General features: G+C 34.2%; 1 protein-coding gene across 4 annotated transcripts in view; it reads left to right on the top strand.

The window, feature by feature from the left end:
• HERC2 (HECT and RLD domain containing E3 ubiquitin protein ligase 2) overlaps window positions 1-23,169 on the top strand; it is a 206,703-nt gene that overhangs the window by 62,370 nt on the left and 121,164 nt on the right. For 3 of the 4 annotated variants that reach the window (XM_056807129.1, XM_056807130.1, XM_056807127.1), the window contains exons 11-21: window positions 2,357-2,545; window positions 3,252-3,403; window positions 4,581-4,738; window positions 4,926-5,039; window positions 8,088-8,339; window positions 10,146-10,339; window positions 12,065-12,265; window positions 14,269-14,497; window positions 14,630-14,754; window positions 16,998-17,176; window positions 22,766-22,950. In XM_056807129.1, the coding sequence (XP_056663107.1) occupies window positions 2,357-2,545; window positions 3,252-3,403; window positions 4,581-4,738; window positions 4,926-5,039; window positions 8,088-8,339; window positions 10,146-10,339; window positions 12,065-12,265; window positions 14,269-14,497; window positions 14,630-14,754; window positions 16,998-17,176; window positions 22,766-22,950 (1,978 nt within the window). The remainder of the gene's footprint in view (window positions 1-2,356; window positions 2,546-3,251; window positions 3,404-4,580; window positions 4,739-4,925; window positions 5,040-8,087; window positions 8,340-10,145; window positions 10,340-12,064; window positions 12,266-14,268; window positions 14,498-14,629; window positions 14,755-16,997; window positions 17,177-22,765; window positions 22,951-23,169) is intronic. The other variant, XM_056807128.1, reaches the window with a different exon arrangement.

The raw sequence follows: 23,169 nt of genomic DNA, 5'->3' as shown, positions 1-23,169 counted from the left end.
TTCTGATGATAGCATTTACTTTTTGAACTATTTTTGATTCACAGGAAATTTATCAACTAACATATTTGGAAGTATTGACTATTTTTGCAAACTCTTTTTACAAATTTAGTTTCTAAGATGACAAATGGTACTTATGAACAAAATTTTTAAAAGACTTTTTCATATATTATTAAAAATGTTGATAATCCACATGGCATGTTGTAGTTGCAAAATGCGTTCTCTCAACCTTGTGATGTTATCACCATTTTATAGGTGAGATAGGTATAGTGGAGAATTGTCACAGCCAGGAATTAATTTATGTCTAGTTCCTGCTTTAAAGGCTCCTTCCACAGTTTCACTGTTCATTGTAGGCTAAATCATCATGAAAAAATTCCTACTCAAAGGTGAGGAAACAAAAAACCCCTATCCTGGTTTACTAATAGTGTCCTTGTAGCCTCCTATTTATTAGCCTTTTTATTTGCTTTTCTGAGTAAGAAATTATTCCTTGTTCATCTTATCTAAAACTATACCTGTCCCCAATCTGCTTAAGTCCTATAAGGAATTGACTGCCAATGCTCCTTTCCCTATTTTATCCCATTTTTTCCTGAGGCTTATCAATTGCTATTGACAACCAACATTTGATGACCATTCCTGAAGAATAGCCATCTGCTTGAACCTGGCAAGCTTGAGAAAACTCTGAATTTAACCATAAACTTTAAAGAGTTAACTTGGAGAATTGGACTTATTGGAGGATAGGAATAAATTATTTTCTACCTAAGGTCTTGAAAGTCCTTAAAATACCTGCCACTTCTAAGAATTGGTTATTTTCTTGAGTATTACTCCCCAGACAAGAAGGTATCCATCTGAATTTAATTTAGAAGGATCTGCAAGGCAGTGTTTTATACTTTAGGCATACTTACCTCCAAGAAGTTTTGTGCTGCAAATTTCCTTGATCTCTGTGCTGAACTCCATCTCCTAACCTTCTGGTATTGAACTCTGACTTCAGCCAATATCCCTTTAGTTGCTCATTCCTCCTCTGTATGCCTCTTCTTTTTCTAGATACATATTCTTCCTGAGATTCCTTGCTCTGGTCTACTGTTCTGCCCAACCAGCCCGAATGCTTTTTAAACCTCTTCTTGAGGAGAGAACCTTTGGACTTTCCTTTTTCTCTTCTCTTTGACTTGGGAGTAATAATAGCTAACACTGTAGAAGGCCTTATAGTTTGTAGATTGGTTTTAATGTATTATTTAACTTGAATCTCATGATTATCATTTGTGGTAGTTATCACAGGTGGCATCCCCATTGTAAGGATGAGAAAAATGACAAATTTTGGTTGATGAAATGAGTGAGGCTATGCTGGGATGGGGCAAACAGTATGTATGTATACACACACACACCCCCACACCCACACCCACCCCCCCACATATACACACACAAACAAAATATATGTATACATACAAATGTATACACAAATGAAAACTGTAGCTAGATAAAGCTACATGTTACATTAACTACCACATGAATCCCTAGTGTTGATTTTGAGATCTGGTATTGGAATAGCTTAATCAATCCTTTTGTTTTTATAAAATGGCTATTTATCTGTTATACTTTCCACAGTTTAAGTCCCTAACTTCTATCATTTGAGAGACGTTTTGATGTTCTGAGAGCAGCAAAATGACAGCAAACCAATTGCATTTAACATTTGAATAGCCAAGTTAAATCAACTTATAATTATTAACTTTGATTTTATGTATAAACATTGTTTAAAATTTGCTTTTGAAGCCATATTGCTTTGAGTCTAAACCTAGCCCAAATGATTTGAACCATTCAATGTCTATTTCTTCAGGGTGCCCCAATTTCTAGCTTTAATTCCTTAAATTTTAAAGCATTAATTTTTTCCTTTTTACCATTTGTTCCACATACAATCTTAGAAAGCTCTGCTCTTGCCCCCATCCTCACTTGTTAACTCTCTGCCAGAAAAGATCTGGATGAACTTGGTGGTGATGATTGGCCATCCAGTTTTTTGCACTAATAATGGCAAACAACTCATAACAGCCATTCAAAAGGGGTGTATCAGCTGTATCTTAGATTTTTAATGTTAGCAGTATCATGATGCTTATGATATTAATAACTTTCTTTTTTTCTACATATATAAAAGTTCAGGAGTAAAGCCTATTTTAGTTTTCCCATGAGATGCTTTGATCATAGCATTGCTTTGCTATCATATTTCATTACACAGGAATAGTGTTCTAGAATATTTTTGCAGTTACCAGGAAATACATTAAGTTTAAAACTGTATCAGAAATAAAGCAGAAAATATTTATGCCTAGGACATCTACAGTGCTTAAAAATGATTATTGAATTTGTTGTCTTACAGGGATCTTTACAAGAAGTCATAGGTTGGGGTTTAATAGGATGGAAATACTATGCTAATGTGATTGGCCCAATTCAATGTGAGGGACTCGCAAATCTTGGGATCACACAGATTGCCTGTGCAGAAAAGCGTTTCCTAATTTTATCTCGGAATGGGAGAGTTTACATGCAGGCTTACAACAGTGACACACTGGTAGGTGTTTTTCCTCCATTCCAAACTTTTTTTAAAATATTGTAATATTGATCTAGATTTGTATTTGCAGCATAATGAAACTGAAAATTCTCTTAGATTTATTCATTTTCTGAACTTGAATAATTTTGATTTGTTTTAATTTCATCAGTCCCCTCTTTTAGATTTCATGCACTATCACTGATTTATCAGTGTGGTTCTCATTTTCACCTTTTTTTGGTCTTTTTTTTATTTACTTAGGAATGTTTCTCCCTATTATTATATTTATCTTCTCATTCAGATGGATTGGTAGGGCAAATAATTATTTTGCAATAACTTATAGAAAATGACTTAAAATAGTCCAGACTAACAAGATGCAAAAAATATATTATTGATATTCTTGAAATGTAATGTATTGGTCCTCTAGATTTTTTTAATATACTACTTTATACATCTCTTTAAAAATTATAAAGGCCAAAAAGGTTCCTGTATTTTAGAAGTTAAAATTTGATGATGTTCATAATAAAGCATGTTGAAAAGCCTAAGTCACTGTGCAGAAATTGGGCAGCATTGTGACTGACGAACTTAAGAGTCTTACTTAGGACATTAAGGGTTCCTAGAAAGTGAGGGCTTTGCTTATGTATAATGTATTACTGGATTCTATCTTTAAGTTATTTTACTGATTTCTCTTCTTGTGACTATTTTTTGTTTGTATTTTTATCCTGTTTAGGGACCACAACTAGTTCAGGGTCTTGCCTCTAGAAATATTGTGAAAATTGCTGCACATTCTGATGGTCACCATTACCTGGCTTTGGCAGCCACTGGAGAGGTCTTCTCTTGGGGATGTGGAGATGGTGGACGGTTAGGCCATGGTGATACGGTGTATGTATTATCACTGTTTTCTTATGAGACAATAAATGATTTTTTATAGGAAATAGCCTTTTTCAGATTAGAATATCTAGCCTTAAAAGACTGAAACAGAAAAATAAACATCTTTAGTATTTAATCTTAACTATGAAATAGTTTATATGCAAATAAGACTAAATTGTTCATGATTAGGAATATAGTATTTGTTCAAATATTTTTTGAGGGTTTGCTGAATATGCTCAATTGAGACTACATTTGTATTTGCTTGATCCTTTGAATTATGTGCTATAAGACATGTTGTAGGTATTAAAATTAATGTTGGATTAAATATAAGAGAATGTGGTCATCGAAATTCATATATCTCAAGTCACAAACTTTTTATAAATTTTATTTATAAAATAGAGGGAAAGAGTAAAAAGAGAGGACTATGAAAGAGGGTAGAGAAAGCAGTTAACCTAACAAGCTAAATATTTGCTCTGGCACCTAGCTCTACTCTTGCAGGACTCCAGAAGGCCCAGCTGGAGGTCCCAGAGGTAAATTAAGCAAGGGCTTCACCTATGCAGCCTCCTCCAAGAGGGAGGCCCATCTGGTGTTAATCTCTCTGGAAGTCAGGGAAGGAGGGTCAGCTCAATAATCCAGAGTCCAAGGGGAGAAGATCCCAGAGCATTCTTACCAAATGCTAGAGTCCCAGGTCCATGCTAAAGAAAGAAGGTCCTCCACTAGTCTCCAAAGCCTTGAAAAAGCTCTAAGACTCCCTCACAGGAAGTTGCAGCCACTTTTAAAGACCCTTCTTTTGTGTCACTTCCTGTTCCTTCCTCCTCTTTATGGGGACCAATTTAAATTTGCTTAGGATTGCCCAGGGGGCAGTCAGTTATTTCTGAAGGTGCAAACTCCCAGTAGTGGTTGGTTTGTGGACTTCTCATATTTTAATGTTAAGTAGGGGTAGTTTTGCTTTTTGTTGATTAAATTTACAAGTAAGAAGGGGAGAGTTAATCCCATCTTCACAATGTTATATATAGTTGTGAAAAATATTGTCATATTTTCATTAAACATTTTTAAAGATAATTTTGTACCACTTGCAGTTGTTATAATCATGATCTTTCACAACAAATGCTTTATACTGTCATTTCCTAGATACCTTTAAACTATTTAAATTTTTAGAAGTTCTCTTGTTCTCTCTGTGTCTCATTAGGCCTCTAGAAGAACCTAAGATGATATCTGCTCTCTCAGGAAAGCAAGCTGGGAAACATGTAGTGCATATTGCATGTGGAAGTACTTATAGTGCAGCTATTACAGCTGAAGGAGAGTTATATACTTGGGGTCGAGGAAATTATGGCAGACTGGGACATGGTATGTTTTTATTTTTATACTATATTATTTAAGGATAGCTCTTGTTTGAGCACAATAAGGAAATGTGATTTTCCTTAGGGTAGGAACTATTTCACTTTTTTATATTTGTATCTTAAGTGTTTAGCACATAAGAGGCATTTTATAAACATGCTGATTGATTGATTTGTCAGAACTTTTTCTTTTGAAGGCTCAAGTGAAGATCAGACAATTCCAATGCTAGTAACTGGACTTAAAGGACTGAAGGTCATTGATGTCTCTTGTGGGAGTGGGGATGCTCAGACTCTTGCAGTGACTGAGAATGGTAAGTGGAAAATGGAAAAATGAATTTTCTCCCCATAAGCACTTTTTAACTTTCTAACTAGGCATTCTTTTAAAAGGACTTTTGGCTTCAAATTTCAGTTTGAACAGATAAGCTTTATTTAAGACATTAAAATAATAGATTTTGGATTTTAAATTGGTCTCAACAGGTCATTTAATTTAGCTTTCTGTCTCAAGCCAACTAAGGTTTTGTTTCTTACTTATAATTGAAAAACCTAAATGGTTTGTCAAGAGATAGGAAGTATTAATAACCTATTGGAATCATAGAATCATTCAATTTAAAGTACTATAGTGGATCATAGAGGTCATCTGGGTCCAATCCCTTTATTTTGTAGTTGAGAAAACTCAGGCCTAGAGGTTGTGATTTGTTTTAGGTCATAATAACTAGTGACAAAGCTGGAATTTGAACTTAGATCCATTGACTGCAGTTCAGCTTTATTTATACCTTATTTATCCTTCTGCACTAGTTTTCTGCTTTTAAGTGTGGTATTGTATCCCCATGTAGGTGAATGTTAGATTAGATATGGTGACTTGAAATAGAATACTTTTTACTTCATAATTGTGTTGGTTAGGTTACTTAGTCACATAAGTATTTGAAAATTTTGTATTTAAAATACTTTATAGTATTTCATTTTTTTGCATACTTAGAACTATAGGTATTTTTCTAATGTATTGCTTTTTAGGAAGAAGACAATGACTATTGCCACTTCCAATTTTAGTGGAGTGGGAAATCAATATTTAATGATGCCTTAACATCTGTGATTTTTAGGACTCCAAGATTTACTGTGTAGGACTAAAGAAAATTTCAAAAGATTTCCATATAAAGCCTAGAACTGTATGCCATCTAGGGGCAGCTAGGTGGCTCATTGGATAGAGATCCATACCTAGAGATGGAAGGTTCTTGCTTCAAATTTGACCTCAGACATTTCCCAGCTTGGTGAGCTTGAGCAAGTCACTTAATGCTAAATACCTAGCCTTTAATGTTCTTCTGCCTTGGAACCAATATTTAGTATCAATTCTAAGGTAAAGGTTTAAAAAAAGGAAGAGAACTATATACCATTTACTGTGAAGTTCTTGTTCTTAACTGTGAAATTTAAATACTATTTGATTTGGAATCAGGCTAATTTTATTCTTTGGTTCCATTTCTATTTTCTAGTGTCAGAGAAAATGTCTGCCTTTTCTCTTCTGGATGGCAATCCTCAAAAATTGATGACAATAATATTTCTTTTCCATACCTTCTTTATTTTCCACTCACTCTCCCTACTCCAGAGTGGGGGGGAAAGAGCCAAATAAACAATCAGAACTTGGCCTCTTTTTTCCTTTAGGCTAAACATCCTGTTTCTTCAGATATATCTCATATGATATGCTCTTTGGACTTTCCACTGTCATGGTTGCTCCTTATTGGATATGCTTCAGCTTGTTGAGCCATTTAACAATATGCATATAAATATATTTATTAGAATTGAACATAATTTTGCAGATATTTTCTAGGACTCTATTCTTCTTTATTAATAAACCAGTGATTGTTTTTTTTTTTGGGGGGGTGAGGGTTAGGGTAGAGTGTTACATTGTTGCCTAATTGTACTTAAATATCCATGATTTATTCTCCTATGTGAATAGCTACTTAGCTGTTTCTCCCCCAATTGCAGGATTTTACATTTGAATTCCTCATAATAGATTTGACCAATCATTCATAATATATCAAGACCTTTTTGGAATCTGAGTTATAATTTCTTTTTGGTTAAAGTAGTACTTAACTGAAGTCAAAGGAGATAAGCATCAAGTGAGCTTTCCATTTTTTTTCTTTTCCCTGTCATTTCTATGCCAATTTGAATTAACTGTAAATTAGAGATAAAAAAATTTAATATTTATGGCCAGTTTTTTATATGTGAAGAATTGTGAAGCTAAGTTTTCTAAAATAACTTTATTTTTCTTAGGAATTTGTTGCCATTTTGATATTGTAAAGGTGGAAATTAATGGTTGGACAATAGTGTTATGAAACTGTGTGGTCGCCCATATTATATCTCAAGCCAGACATTTATTTACAAATATATACAAACAGAGAATAAAGAATAAAGAAGAGAAATGAGAGGGGGGGTTAGAGAGGTTATCTTTCTTATCAACCTAAATGTTTTACTCTGGGTCTGCTTAATCCAGGCAAAGATTAATTATCTCTCAACCTGGAAGGCTGGTAGCAAGTTACCATTTGGCTTCCTCTAAGATGAAAGCTAGTCTATTAGGAAACTGAGAAAGGAGTCATTCTTTCACTCACCCAATGAAGTAGTCTACGAGTCAGAATCTAAGTTGAAGCCAGACTCCAAGCCCATGATCCAAGCTGCAGTCTCCAGCAAAGCTCCCTTAAAGACTATCTAATGCTATTTCTAGAAGACAGTCTCTTCAGACTATCTTCTGAATGACAATCTGCTTTGAGGTAGTTCAAGGCTTGCTTTTATGGTGACTTTTTGTCCCTGCTCTTCTTCACAGGGGCCAATCATAGTTTCCAAATTGTCTAGCACTGCCCACGGGGCAGTGTCTGTGGGATCAACTTCTCACCTTCTGAAGGTTAAGTTCTCATCTAAGGGTGTGAATTTTCTAAATCTCACCTTCTAGAGAGGTGAATACTCATAGGGTGTGAATTCACTAAGTAGTTTGTAAGCTCCTCCACCTAGTTCAAACTGTTGTTGATTCAACTAAGTAGGGGTACTTAAGTTAGTGTTAACTTAGGATAGACAGAGAGAATAAAGGATTCTCTTTCACAAGTGTAAACTCAGAATGGACAAAGAGAACAAAGAACACAACTCAGATTCCAAAAAGGTCTTGATATATTGTGAATGATAGGCAAATATACTAAGAGGAATTTGAATTTAAAATCCTGCACTTTTGGGGAGAAACAGCTAAGCAGCTATTCACATAGGGGAATAAATCTTGGATATTTTAGTACTAATTTACATATTATAAAATATGTCATTATCCTCAATGATTATAAAAATGTAGTATTCCTTAAAATGAGTATCATATTTTTCTTTTCCAGGTCAAGTATGGTCTTGGGGTGATGGTGATTATGGAAAACTAGGAAGAGGTGGTAGTGATGGTTGTAAAACACCAAAACTGATTGAAAAACTTCAAGACCTTGATGTTGTTAAAGTACGCTGTGGGAGTCAATTTTCTGTTGCTTTAACGAAAGATGGTCAAGTTTACTCCTGGGGAAAAGGTGACAATCAGAGGCTTGGGCATGGAACAGAGGAACATGTTCGATATCCCAAACTATTAGAAGGCTTACAAGGTCAGTGCACTGCAAAATAAAAAACAAGGTGGTTGCTTTGTTCGTTTTTCCCTCTACTCCTTAGCTAGACATATGAGGGAGTTGGTTTTTTTGATAGTTTTTTGGGAAGGCTTTAATATTTTTTAACTAAAACTTATATTTCTCTTCATTTATAGATTTAAAGCCTTCACTCATCATTGTTAATTGCAGGTATCCACAATATGATAGAAATATCAACCAAGCAAATTTAGATTCTTATAGTGACTGGTGCTACATTATGGTATGCTTTTTAGGCTCCCTGTGTTAAAAAAAATAAGTAAAAATTATTCTATAAAGAATATTAAATGTAGTACTGCATGTGTATATGCAAATATATACATATAATTTATATACATACATTTGACATTTATTTAGAATGACACATTTTAATTCCTTCTAAATATTACCAACCAATATACAATTATGTTTAAAGGAAGCATATTTATACTGTTTTTAATAATAGTTGTGTATTGCACAAAATTCTTTGAATTTTTCAAATGCATTACTTTGTCCTTTCCTCAGACCTTGCAAGCGATACTTTGCCTGCTATCCTCTATGCATTTACCATGCAGGATTTGGTATTGAATATATATGTTACTGAGCTACATGAGGGTAGGAACTCTTCCTGTCTGAGTGCCCTATTTCTCCTTGTTGATCTTTTAAAAATTGTTAGTTGAATTGAACTGTAATTTACTAGTACAGTATACTTGATTAACTTTACAGTGATATTCTCCCCTTTGTATTTTTCTCTTTAAGTAAACATAATTTTCATCTGTTATGGTTTTTGAGTATGCTAACCTATCATTATTCTTGGGTCTTCAGATTTATTTTGCTATTGTTATTTTTTACTTGTATTTTATAGAAGTTTCTGATGTAGCTTGTGCTGTCTGTGCCTAGAACACAGCTTCTACTGTCTTTGTTTGGGAGCCTTTTAGTACCAGTTGGCTTTGGAAGGTTACAATGTCTTAGGAAATTCTTTTTGTGTCGGTCTTGTTCTGCCACATATAAATTGAAATATTTGTTAACATTTGCTCATTCAGACTATTGATGATTCTCAAAAGAATTTTTTTTGGCTGATTTCAGCAAAAAGAATTTCTTTGAAAGAGCTTGATTAAAAAAGCAAAAGTTCCTTTTGAGAAGTGATGTGGCAGTAGTAGAAAAGAGGTGATGAAGTTATTTGAAAAGCATTTGCTTGAGGGAAAAGTTTGGTTAGGGACAGTGAACTTTAACATTTCACTTTTTCTTCAGTATTCACTGTTTAGATTATTGGCACTTAAAATTTGTAGTTCATAAGCTACATATATGATTTAAAGTCTAGTAGTACTCTTAAAATCTAGATGAATCCTACTAAATAATAAATCATTGACTCACACTTATTTTACTTTTAAGTATCTTCTGATTTCTTATATCTGACTTCTTGAGAGATTGCTTCCTGTAATAATTGGATTCAAAGCCACAAAATTCTAATGTAAGGGCTGGCATTAGTATTAGTATCCAGTAGGATTTAACATGAAGTTCTTCAGAAAAAGGTGCTTAATAAACATTTATTGAATTCAGTTGTGATCCTTGGTCACATCACTTAGCTTCTCTGAATGAAAGTTTCCCATCTTTAAGATGGGGACAATAATGCTCTATAGTATATATTTAAATTTATTGAGAGGATCACGCTAACAAGTTCAGAGAATACAATTTAACTGTAAAACCAGTTATGATGTGCTCTTAAGTTCTTTTTATTGCTATCAGAATCTTATAATTAATGGAGAACTTTAATTTCCTTTTGCCCCATAGGTAAAAAAGTAGTTGATGTGGCTGCTGGTTCCACACACTGTTTAGCACTTACTGAGGATAGTGAAGTTCATAGCTGGGGGAGCAATGATCAGTGTCAGCATTTTGATACCCTTCGGATTACCAAACCAGAACCTACTGCATTGCCAGGATTGGATACAAAACATATAGTTGGAATTGCTTGTGGTCCTGCTCAGGTAACCAATACAACTTTCAGCTAAAAAAAAAATTGTTAGAGTAAGAAGAAGAAACATCTTATCTGATATTTTAATCCAGTATTTGTTTCTCTTCCTGAATAGAAGAAAAGATATTAATCACTTAACTGATACAAATTAAACTATAACTGTCTTTTAACATAGAGTATGTTAAAGTAAATTAGGATAATATTTTTTGGATTTAGTCATATTTGCCTCCAAATTTAATATATTCTGTTAGGCTTCTTATGTGAATAAAATTAAGTTTTACCATTCTTGTGATCTAAAAGCCACTTAGTATTGTAGACGGGGAGTTAGGAAGTTATGGTCATATTTTTATTATAGACAGAGTGAATGACTCACTGGATTAAGAAATAGAATGCATGAAAAAGTAATTTCTGATGTTTTTATTGACATGTTTGTCTTTAGGTGAAATAGGGTGAATAAAGGCAACTAAACAAAAGAATGTTTATTGGTAGGAACATTATTAGTGATGACCAATATTAATTGTACTATTAATTGTTAGTTTGTCAATAGAGACTTCAACTAGTTATGATTTAAGGAAAAAAATTCATAGCATTTATTAGCCTTTGGCCTAATTCAGGTTTTTAAAATAAAACTCTTAGAAACATACTTCTGTGAACATGTCTTATTTCAGAAGTTCAAAAACAATTTAGATTACCTCACATCAATTCTGTCTGCTTAGTTTGCTTGATTGTTTGGCAACTTTATGAGAGAATAAATATTAGTTTTCTTTTCATCTTAAGAATATATTTAGTGCTTAAAGACTAGAAATCAATTATATTGTTCATATGTACCTCATAAATAATGAAATTATTAGTTATTTTATATTTAGAATTTATATTCAGCAAATATATAGCAATAACCCAACTCTTACCTCCCACATAATAAATTATCACCTAAAAGTTACTTTCATATTGGGTACTTGTGGGATAGTAACAGTCAGATATATTTTTTCTTTATTTTTTAGTCTATAAGTCTATTTTGTCATCCATGATCTAGTTGCCACAATAACACATTTTTTGAGTTGAAGAGTGGAATTTTTTAAAAGTTAGCACTTTGATGGCCTAGAGATGGGAGGTCCTAGGTTCAAATCTGGCCTCAGACACTTCCTAGCTGTGTGACCCTGGGCAAGTCACTTAACTCCCATTGCCTAGCCCTTACCACTCTTCTGTCTTGGAACCAGTACGTAGTATTGGTTGATATGCCAGTAGTATAGTATAGATTATACAATATAGATTGAAGGAAAGAGAAGGTGTAGAAGAGAGATTACAAAAGGACTTTTTAACTTGGGGCCTATGAACTCATTTAAAAGTGATTTGATGACAATATTTTAGCATAGTTGGTTTCCTTTGTAATCCTATTGTATTTTATTTTACACCTTTCAAAACATTCTGAGGAGTCCATAGACTTTATTAGACTGTCAAAGGTAGGTCCCTCCATGACACAAAAAAGGTTAAACACCTCTGATACGGTGATAACAAAGAGACAAACCTGACAAATAGGGAGTGTTAGAGAATTTTAGCAATTGGGTTTCATTTGGAGAAAAAAGAAAGATAAAGGAGGAAATTATTTTAGAAAATGACAGTTATAATGATGAAGCATTAAATAATGACTGTCATTAATATTTACAATCTATTGTAACTTGTGTAGCACATCAAATTGACTTTTGGAGATTCATTTTAGGTACTTTAATTTCATGTATAGAGTTTTGCTTGGTCTTCTTGTTCTGAGTGGTCTATTGGCCTACGTGTACCTTTTGTGGTGGATGTCTGCCCAATGACATTTGAACAGTTGGATCTCTTATTACGACAAGTAAGTGAGGGAATGGATGGCACGTCTGACTGGCCACCACCACAGGAGAAAGAGTGTATGGCAGTGGCAACATTGAATCTTCTGAGACTTCAGGTATCTTCTGTTTTTTTTTCCCCCCCGAAATCTGCTGAGGTATGCTTAAGAATGTTTATAAAGTAATTGAAGAACATTTTTAGGTTCTAACATTTTGGATGAATTACTAAGATAAATTTCCAACATGAAGTGTGACTGTAAATTATTTTGATAAGTTATAGAAATCAATCCATTGACTTATATGGTCCCTTAAGTAAAGTAAAGACTCAGAGGAATGTAAGAATATACACAGTATTATATTTTTGCTCTGATGTGCTATAGTAATACAAATTTAATCCTGTTAAGATTAGCATTTACAGAGTAAGCAAAATCCAAGAGGAATATTTGCTTTAAGTACATGTTATTAATTTTATTTTCCTGAAACAGTTTTTCCACAAAGGTGTTTCTGGTTGATTGAACTATTTAGATATGTTTTCTTGTCTCTATTCTCTTCCTTATCCTAGCAGTCCTCACTACTGGCATATTGTTTTTTTCTGTCCACACATTTCATTATATTACTTTATGCTCAAAACCTTTCATAATATCTCTTGGTTACCAAATAAAAGTTAGATTGCTTTGCTTGACATTCTAAGCTTTCTTCAGTCTGGTACCACTCTATCTTTTGATCCTAACCTCATACTATTTGCTATTCTATAGATACTCTGTACCTCTCTTTACATTCTTCTCTATACCTAGAATTCCAGGTTCTTCTGCTCAGTTTATGTAGTATTTGGTTTTGCAAATGTTTAATCCACTTACTGTGTTTTCTGTGTACTAATTATCCCATAATTGGCCAACCTGAGTCCAGTATATCAGGAATCATGTCTTATTTAAAGTTAGTGTTGCTCTTGGTACCAAAAACAATGCTCTGTGTGGAGTTGCAGTTGACACATAATTGTTAAATTGAATTAATTATACTATTTGGGAGCATATACAGTGTTTCCTTTTATCTTTTACCTTGTAAAAATAATTATTGTTGCAAATTTTTTCCTTCACAGGAAATCTTTGAAGTTGGTAGTGTATGTGTGTGTGTATATATATATATATATATAGATGTGTGTGTGTGTCTGTATGTGTGTTTATATATATACGTGCATTTTTATGTACATATCTGTTTCTTTCAGAAAGAGATATCGAGGCTTAGAGAGATTAAATAATTTGCCTAAATTTATGTAGCTGGAATGTGCCAGAGTTGGCATTTGAACTCTTTGTGTACTTCCATGTTCTTTCTACTGGGCCATGACTTCCCATCTTAAAAACTTTTTGATAAGCTTAGAGATTTGAATGTCAGAAATACTTAGGGATATTATTTGACCCACAACTTGACTTAATCCTGGATATTTCAAGACATTTTATATCGGGGTTATTCTAATTTAGTCTTAAAAGACATTAAATTCCTATTAAAGCAGCTGTCCAAAGCATATGTGTATTATAGATTACTTTTCTAGGTCCTGGGAGAGATCTGAGAATTCGATGAGACCCAATCTTTAATTCTATAGTCTAAAGAAGATAGACTAGACAAAAATTAATATGAGACATTTTAAGATCACAAAGGAGACATAAAACAAAAACTATGTATGGCCTGATGGCCTGAGAGTGAGAATAGATTCTTAATGATGAGAATGAGAGAAAAGTATAGAAAAGATTTTATGGAGATGACATTGAGGGAACCTTACCAGTTAAAATGAGAAATTGCTATTAAAATTATTTTTATTGAGGGCAGGTATGAGATTTGTTGTTAAAGATTTGAATACTCCAAAATTCCCAAGCTTTATGTCCTTGGGCAAAGCTTTTTAGATTTTGAAATCCCAGCTTCATGGTGTGTAATGTAGGGAATGGTAGGGAATTAAATTATGAAGAACATTGTATTTAAACTATAATGTGTTATATACTTATAAATCATTATTTTTTCCCAGACCAAAATTATATAATAAGGTTCTCCTCTGTTCTGTTCTTAGAATTTTGATGGTAGATTTCCATTTAATTGTTCAAAGTATGAGTGAAATTAACTTGTTTTCTTTCAGTTGCATGCTGCTATTAGTCACCAGGTTGATCCAGAATGTCTTGGATTGGGCCTGGGAAGTGTGCTGTTGAATAGCTTGAAACAGACAGTTGTAACACTAGCAAGTAATGCTGGAGTTCTTAACACAGTGCAATCAGCTGCTCAAGCAGTACTACAGAGTGGATGGTCTGTGCTGCTTCCAACAGCAGAAGAACGAGCAAGAGCTCTTTCAGCTCTCTTACCAAGTGCAGGTAGGCTTGGAAATAGATATGGGAGTAAAGAAAAAAAAGAAACAGATAATAGATACAGAGGTCTTATAATTCCCTCCCATCCCTTATGGGAAGGGATTTATTTTCATTTCATCTTAATTTTTTTTTTTTAAGTTTCAGGAAATGACATGAATGTAAGCCCAGGTCGTCGTTTTATGATTGATCTTCTTGTGGGCAGTTTGATGGCTGATGGAGGATTAGAGTCTGCATTAAATGCTGCCATCACTGCAGAAATCCAGGTATAATGTGGCAATAAACTTTTTTTGATGTGCCAAAGAGATGGGCAGACTCAGGCAGGCACACACATATAGAAACACCAATATATGTGTGCGCACGTGTGTATGTGTGAGAGAGAACTCTTTCATGAATATTTGCCTTTTAATTCAAATGACCGATTTGATATCTTTTAATGTAGTCATTGATGTGGATTGTATTCATTGTCTCATACTTTTACAAATCTTTCTTTGATAGCAAAAATTTAAGTTTATTAAACATATAGAATATAAATTTGGAGCATCTGATTGACAAAATAAAGATAACTGGGAGATGGAGGAGATAGGAGGCCTTAAGATCTGTTAGGACTACTGCAATAGTCTAGGTGTGAGGTTAATAAAGTTCTTCATTTACATGGTAGCAGTGGAAACTTAAAGGAATGGAGAGATTTTGAAAGCGAGATTCACAGGGCTTGTTAACTGTCTTGATAAAGGGTCAGGGAAGAAAGAAGTAGTAAAATATGAAAGCAATTACAAAATTGAATGACCAAGAGAATAGTGGTTCCATTAACAAAAGTAGCAAAATGAGAAAATATGGAGCTCATTTCAGGATGGGAAGGGAAGAGATTGAACTTTATCTTAGGTATGTCAAGTTTAATGCATGAATGGAAATATCTAGTAGGAATTTGGAAATGTAGAGCTGAAGTCAGCAGAAATATTGTGGTTACAGAGTGTGATAGAGACAGGCACTAGAGAAAAAGTGTCAGACTGAAGAGTATATGAAATTGATCACCTTGATGGGGGAGGGGGCCCAGGAGTGAATATCCTGAGGAGGGAAGACTCTGGTGAGGAGAGCAGTGAGGGTCTCTCCGTCTTGAGACATTGAAGAGATAAGGTGGATAAAGACTTTCTCCTGAGGGTTACCCACTTTTCCTGCTGGTGACTGGAAATCTTTCCCTCCAACACTTCCAAATTGAAGGGACTTGCTTTTTGTGTTCTCGTCAAGGACACATAGTAAGAAACTGCCCAATGAAACATCTCTATGAACAGCAGGAAAAGTGGGTAACCCTCGGGAGAAAATCTTTATTCACCTTCTCTCTTCGACATCTCAAGATGGAGAGACCTCGCTGCTCTCCAGACAGAGTCTTCTCTCCTCAGGATTTCATTCCTGGGGCCCCTCCCCTGTCGAGGTGATCAATTTCATATACTCTTCAGTCTGGCACTTTTTCTCTAGTTCCAGCCTCTATCACAAGAGTGATAATTACCTGTTTAATTGAAGTCTTGAGAATGGAAGATCTTGAGGCAGAATGGGTAGACCGAGAAAGAAGAAGGCTACTGACAATGTTGGAGGTCTATTTACATTTGGGAATCAGGGAAAGAAAGAAGAAATAGTAAAAGTCAAAGGTAGTTGTTGAATCATAAGAGTTATAATCTCTAGGAAATGAATAGAACATTTTGGGAAAGTGGTCAGCATTGCTGACTAGATGATCAGCAGTTGGTAAAAAGGACCATGAGAATGGAGAAAAAACTTTGATAATTAGGCCGTTGGTAACCTTACAGAAAGCATTTTCAGTGGAATATTTGAGAGGAGTTGATAGGAGATCAGTATGTTAGTAGGTATAGATATTCTCTTGAGAGAATTATCTGAAATAATGAGAAATGGGTTATTTTCTAGATGGTAATATTGAGTGAGAGAAAGTTTATTATTCAATTTTAAGGAGGACTGAACATGAGGGAGAAACTGAGGATGTGACATTCGTAAGTATTGATCATAGAGGCTTTCACTTTATTCTGGGCTTTTGTTTGGTCTAATATCATATCAAGGTAGTTGTTTTCTATGTTCAGTGATTTTTGTTAAGTTTTCATTTACTTGAGGAATTATTTAGAATCCCTAAAATAAGATGTAATTGATCAGCACGATTTTATTTTATTTTGTTTTCTTATTTGAGCTGTGAAAATCTGGAGTGATATAACTGCTTTTTTCTTTCCCATATTGCTCAAGAGTCTTACTAATTTTAAAACACATTTGATATTTGGGGACAACTGGGTGGCTCAGTGGATTGAGAGCCAGACCTAGAGACGGGTGGTCCTGGGTTCAAAACTGGCCTCAAACAAAGCTGTGACCCTGGACAAATCACTTGACCCCCATTGCCTAGCCCTTATCACTCTTCTGCCTTGGAGCCAATACACAGTATTGACTCCAAGATGGAAGGTAAGGGTTATTCAAAACAATACAAAACACATTGATATTTACCTTCTTTATTTCATAGGATATTGAAGCAAAAAAAGAAGCTCAGAAGGAAAAAGAAATTGATGAACAGGAAGCAAATGCTTCAACACTTCATCGGAGTAGGACTCCATTAGATAAAGACCTCATTAATACGGGAATTTATGAATCTGCTGGAAAACAGACTTTACCTCTGGTTCAACTAATACAACAGCTCCTTAGGTAAATAATCTAAAAGCAATATATCAGAAAGATATAATATAAGACTTGGTATGAAAAAGTGTTTCTTTCACTAAGTTTTTTTTCTTTCTTTCAAGAGGAGTATCCAACAAAGAGGGCTATATCATGTCCTTTGGGAAAGGTGGGCAGATTTAAAATCGGCATCACTCTTCTGTTAATTTTAGGGTTAATGAGAAGCACAAATAAATACATTGGCCCTGTGCTGTTCATTAAGAATATTGGCTAAATCACTCAACCAAGCTAACATAAATCATTCCACCCTTTAGAAAGAAAGACTTATAAAGGTACATTTTGAAGAGATTGGAAGTTGTGAGGCAGGTATACATGTGGAGAAATATCGGTAAAAGTGGAAGGGATCTAAAATTGTAAATGTGAGTTTTAGCTTTTGCAAGGACACTATAGGAACACCATCTAAAAGTAATTCTAGGCTATTTTCTGAAAAACATATTATGCTTTTATGGTCTTGAATGCTAATGAACAACAGACATCATTATAAATGATTGAAATGAATAGAGTTATTCTACAGTTACGTAGCAGTGCCATAGTTAGCAGTGCCTAGGATACCCTGTGCTAGATGTATGTAATAAAGAACTCTGGTAGCTTCACACTGAGAAAGATATCAGATGTGGACTAGAATTCCAATTCTTCAGTAAGATACAATGGTTTCCATATGATGATTGACTAACGAAATTTAGACCTTTTGACACGATAAGATAGAAGGCTTACAAAGGGTTGAGTGGCTAGTTATGATTAAGGTTTTTAATAATACTAACAATAATTAATATTTATGTAGAACTTGGAAGATTTGTAAAGCATTATATTATTTCATATTTTAAAACTATAAAGAATGTGGATAGACTTAATATAGCTTGTTCATCAAAGTGAGAATACTATAAGTATGCAGCATTCTTTGCAGATCAAAAGAGGAAGCTTTTCAACAGTTAGCACTTTTCATCATTCCTGGTACATATAGGAAATCAAAGAGTTTTTTGATAGATTTTGAGTACAAGGAAGGTCTTGGATACAGGGGTTAATAAACCTAAAAATAAACCCCAAAAGGGCAAGATAAATTTGGTATTATAGAGGGCAGAAATCCCATACTTCTGCACATTCCTTGTTGACACAGAACTGTAATACTTTAGATTGATAAGGAATGCTTATGTACATTGTAACTTCTTTAGATTTTGCTGTATCTTTGCATTGAATTGGCTACCTTTGCTCAACACTCAGTGAGGTTGTTTGTGCTCTCTACAACTGCAACCTGATTCTTTTTTGTCATATGACTTGCTTATAGGAAGCCAATAAATGCCACCTGATTTTGAAAATAAGCTGCTAGAGATTGAAGATGCTTTTTACAAATTAATTTATTTTCATTGTTTTATTTTTGCTTCTATTTTCTTTTGCAACATGGCTAATATGGAAATGTTTTGCACGTGGATAATCAAAATCAAATTACACGCCTTATCAAGGAGAGAAATGTGGTAGGAATGAGTGAGAGAGAATTGGACTCAGTTTTAACAATTATTGTAGGAGGCAACTGGGTGATTCAGTGGATTGAGAGCCAGGACCAGAGATAGGAGGTCCCAGGTTTAAATCTGGCCTCAGACACTTCCTAGTTGTGTGACCCTGGGCAAATCACTTAACCCCATTGCCTACCCCTTTTCATTCTTCTGCCTTGGAACATAGTATTGATTCTAAGATGGAAGGGAAAGGTTTAAAAAAAAGATTGTTAAAAATGTTTTTACATATAATTGGGAAATATTTAATAAAATGAAAATAATTTAAAAGCGTAAATAAGATGTGAGGTGAAATATATAGCCTTTATACATAAGTAGTCAAGCCTTTATTAATTATAAATTTTAATTAGAATCCCGAGGAAGAAGATTGAATTTTATTCTTATAAAAGATGATCTTTTCCCAAGTTATTAAACGTAAGTCTTACTGTGTTAAGTATAGCAACGTTTATTTTTAAACCACTAAATAATAGGAAATCTTTCATCTTATATTTTTCCAGAAAGTTCAAGATTCTCAGTACCACTTTTTAATTTTTCCTTAAGTACAATCAACAAATTACTTTAGTAGGTTCATACTAGCCTGTCTGGAGGAGGAAATTTTTTTTTTTTAAAACCCTTACCTTCCGTCTTGGAGTCAATACTGTGTATTGGCTCCAAGGCAGAAGAGTGGTAAGGGTAGGCCATGGGGGTCAAGTGACTTGCCCAGGGTCACACAGCTAGGAAGTGGCTGAGGCCGGATTTGAACCTAGGACCTCCGGTCTCTAGGCCTGGCTCTCAATCCACTGAGCTACCCAGCTGCCCCCTGGAGGAGGAAATTTTAATGCAAGGTACAAATTCTAATGATTGTCCATCAACTGGGAGATGCAGCATTGTATTTACTAGTCTTAAGCATCTTTAAGAAGTGATAGACATTATGGACAGACTAGACTATTTCTTAGGTATCCATCCATCTGTTGTGAATTGAAAGTGGACAAGAAGAATCTTGTTAGCCATTATTTTGTGCTTATTTCCATGCAGTTATTGGTTTTCCAGAATTAATCTGTGCATGGTAGGATCAGCAGAAGTAATTTTGAAAATGGTAGATTTCTCAAGGGTTCAAGTGCCATAATGAGTAAAAAGTAGTAGCAAATATATCAGCCTTGAAGTCTTAACAGCTTATAGAGAACATTTTTTTTTCCATTTTTTTTTTGGTGACATTTTTATAGACGTTGCCTTAGTGTGAGAATGCTAACTGCTTTAGATTGTTGATAAGGTCAAGATAGGGAGTATCATCTTATCCAATAAATAGGCAAGCCTACCTCCTCTTGGAATAATCCTCACTGACTTCACCTCTTATTCTGTATAAATGAAATCAGCTTCTTGGTTATCTATATTTCATGTTAAAAAGATGTAGATTAATTTGTTTTTTGTTGAAAATCTCTCTGTCTCTCTCTCTCTGTCTCTATGTCTCTCTCTCCCTCCCTCTCTCCTTCCTCACCTCTCTCTCCACCTTTCTTTCCACCCCCACCCAAGAAATTAGGGCTAGACAATGGGGGTTAAGAGATTTGCCCAGGGTCACATAGTCAGGAAGTGTATGAGGCTAGCTTTGACCCAAGGACCTCCTATGTCTAGACCTGCTCTCAATCCACTGAGCCACCTATCTGGCCCCCACGGCCCCCCACCTCTCATCTCTTGTGAAATATAGTAAAAGACCACGCTGTCATGACCTAGATCCATTAAACAGGTTCTGAGGAAACAATATTGACACTCCAGTGTGTACAGAAGGATTGGCAATATTTTGGGGTCTAAGATGACTGTTGCACAATTCTTCAAGATTATTTCATAGAGTCAAATACAAATATATATTTTTTCTTAATACAGAAATAGGGACTAGGTCATATTGTTAGTTTTCACTGCTGATGTTCTGAATAGGCTAATCCTTTTCTGAATGCACTGGTAGATTTTTGCATTACTTTTTGTCTCATCTTTTATTGGAATCGATTGTATACCATCATTTCTCTCTTTTCCTTATATAATTTTTGAGGGTTCATAGAGGATATTTGACAACTGTTCAACTGTTCATTGCAGACATTAACACTGATAGTGTGTGGGTTTTGTTTCTATTTCAAAACTTTCAGTGTGTATGAAAAATAAAGATTTTTATACAAAAAATTTTAGTTGTCCTTTTTTTGCTTCACAAGAGGATAAATCCATGAAGTATGTAAATTATTCATCATTCTGATTATTTCCTATCCTTTCAGTTATTTTTCAAATCTTGTTGATTCTGTTTCTATAACATTTATCACATCTATTCCCCTTTTTCCTACTCCCAAGGCTACCAACCTAGTTCAGGCCCTCACCTTAAGACTTACTATTGTAAAGTGTAGCTGTTTTGATTTAACTTTGTCCAGCCTTTCTCCTCTCTAGTCTATTCTCCAGATAACTTCCAAATTGATATTTGTAAAGGACAGATGTAAAACCATGTCACTCTCCTTCTCAAGAAGATTCAGTGATTCTCTGATGCCTCTAAGATAAAATGAAAAGTCCATTATTTGGCATTTAAAGCATTTCAGAAACTGGTTCCAATCTACTTTTCTAGAGCAGATTCTTAATTTTTTATGAGTTGTGGTTCCTTTTGGCAGTTTGGTCAAGCTTATGGGCCTCTTTGTGTACTTGAAGGAAGTACTAAATTTTAGAGGTTAATGAAAATTAAGATATATTTTTTCTTTCCCTTCTGCGTTCATGGATTCCTTGAAATCTATCCATAGACTCTATTCATTGTCCATTAAACCCAAGTTGAAAACTTCTTTGGGGAGAGGAAATTTTCTAAATTGCTGTTCCCTATCCATGATAGGTTATTTACTATTTCCATACCTTTTTAGAGGCTACTCCCTGTTCTTGAATGCTTTCTCTCCTAACCTCCATCGCTTAGAACTTCTGGCTTCCATATTGTCTCAACTCAGGTGCCAGTTCCCACATGAAACTTTTCTAACCCTATTCAAAATTTCTTTAAATGTTCTTAGTATACATTGTTTTTAATTATCTTTGCGAATGTTATATCCCCTTTAGTCTTCTTGCTTACCCACCTCCCTTGCATCCCAGTATGATGGAAGAATTAATTTCCTGAGGGTTTCTTGTATTCTCAACTGCCTAATTTAGTGCTTTATATGTAAGAAGCACTTATTAAATGCTTGATGAGTTGAATAAAACCATAAAAAGCTCATAAAAAGCTCTTTGAGGAAGTATATTATTATAAAATAGTGCCCTTTATTTGCCATTCTTATAGGATGAGAGAATTGGTTAGTTAGAATATAAAATATTTAAAATTCATTGAATAATACACAAATTCATAATGGTAATTGTAGGGTCATAGGATTTAGAGCTTGAAGGAAACTTCTAGATTAATTCCAATGCCTTCATTTAAGGTGAAAAAATTAATGATGACTGGAGAGATTGATTTACTTACTGAAATGTACTCAGGTTATAAGTAGCAGAGCTGTAATTCATATTCATGTTTTTTGACTTCAAATCCAATGCTCTTTTACAGTATAGAAAACTATAGTACTAATTTCAAAATGTTTTTTCTTCTGACTTCACACACCCTTTACTGTATAAGTGTTCCAAAATGCTTATAACAAATTATAAGTCCATGAGTAAATAAATCACTTAACCTAACCATTCAGAGTTTTTAAGGCTAACTAAGCTGCAGAGCAGTGTCATTCTGCAATGGTACAGGGAATTTTCACACCAAGAATTTCCTTCACCAATGAAATAAAAGACTTGGATCAAAAAAAAATTATAAAATTATACACCAGCAATGACCGAAAAATATGGTGGTCCATTGCATTCTTTTAGAATGGCTCAGATTATTCTCATACAGATTTAAGAATGTTAGGGGAAGAAAGTTACTATAATAGAATGTATGCCATATCTCTTTAAAATTTATATCATTAATTTTTTTAAAGTTGGAATTTACAGTAGAATTTTATAATGCTTTTCAGAGAACACAATAGCCTTCTTAATAATAAGTACAATGTAAAGACTTTATTTTTAAATAACTTATTTTTATTTCCTTTAGAAATATTGCTTCACAGACAATAGCCAAATTGAAAGATGTTGCTCGTCGAATTTCATCCTGTCTGGACCATGAGCAATGTAGTCCAGACAGATCTGCCTCCCTGGATTTGTTACTTCGTTTTCAGCGTTTGCTTGTCAGTAAACTCTATCCAGGTGACAATGGTGGTCAGATCACAAATTCTTTTAGTAAGTAGCTTAATTTTTTGGTGGTATTTAAGGTTTCTGGTAACTATACTTTTTGTTTTGGTCTTGGATGTTCATATTAAATGCTTATTTATTTAATATCACTTTCTTCTCAGTTTTCCTGTTGAATATATCTTTATTATAACTCTTAAACATTTTTATTTCATTGTGTTTTCTGGCTGAATATGGATCATGTCAGAGAAAATAAGTTTGCGTTTTTTT

This window comes from Monodelphis domestica, chromosome 8 (genome assembly GCF_027887165.1).
Source record: "Monodelphis domestica isolate mMonDom1 chromosome 8, mMonDom1.pri, whole genome shotgun sequence".
In the NCBI taxonomy this organism is placed as follows: domain Eukaryota; kingdom Metazoa; phylum Chordata; class Mammalia; order Didelphimorphia; family Didelphidae; genus Monodelphis; species Monodelphis domestica.
Note: the sequence above shows the minus strand (reverse complement) of the source record. Positions and strands in the feature narration are given on the sequence as shown.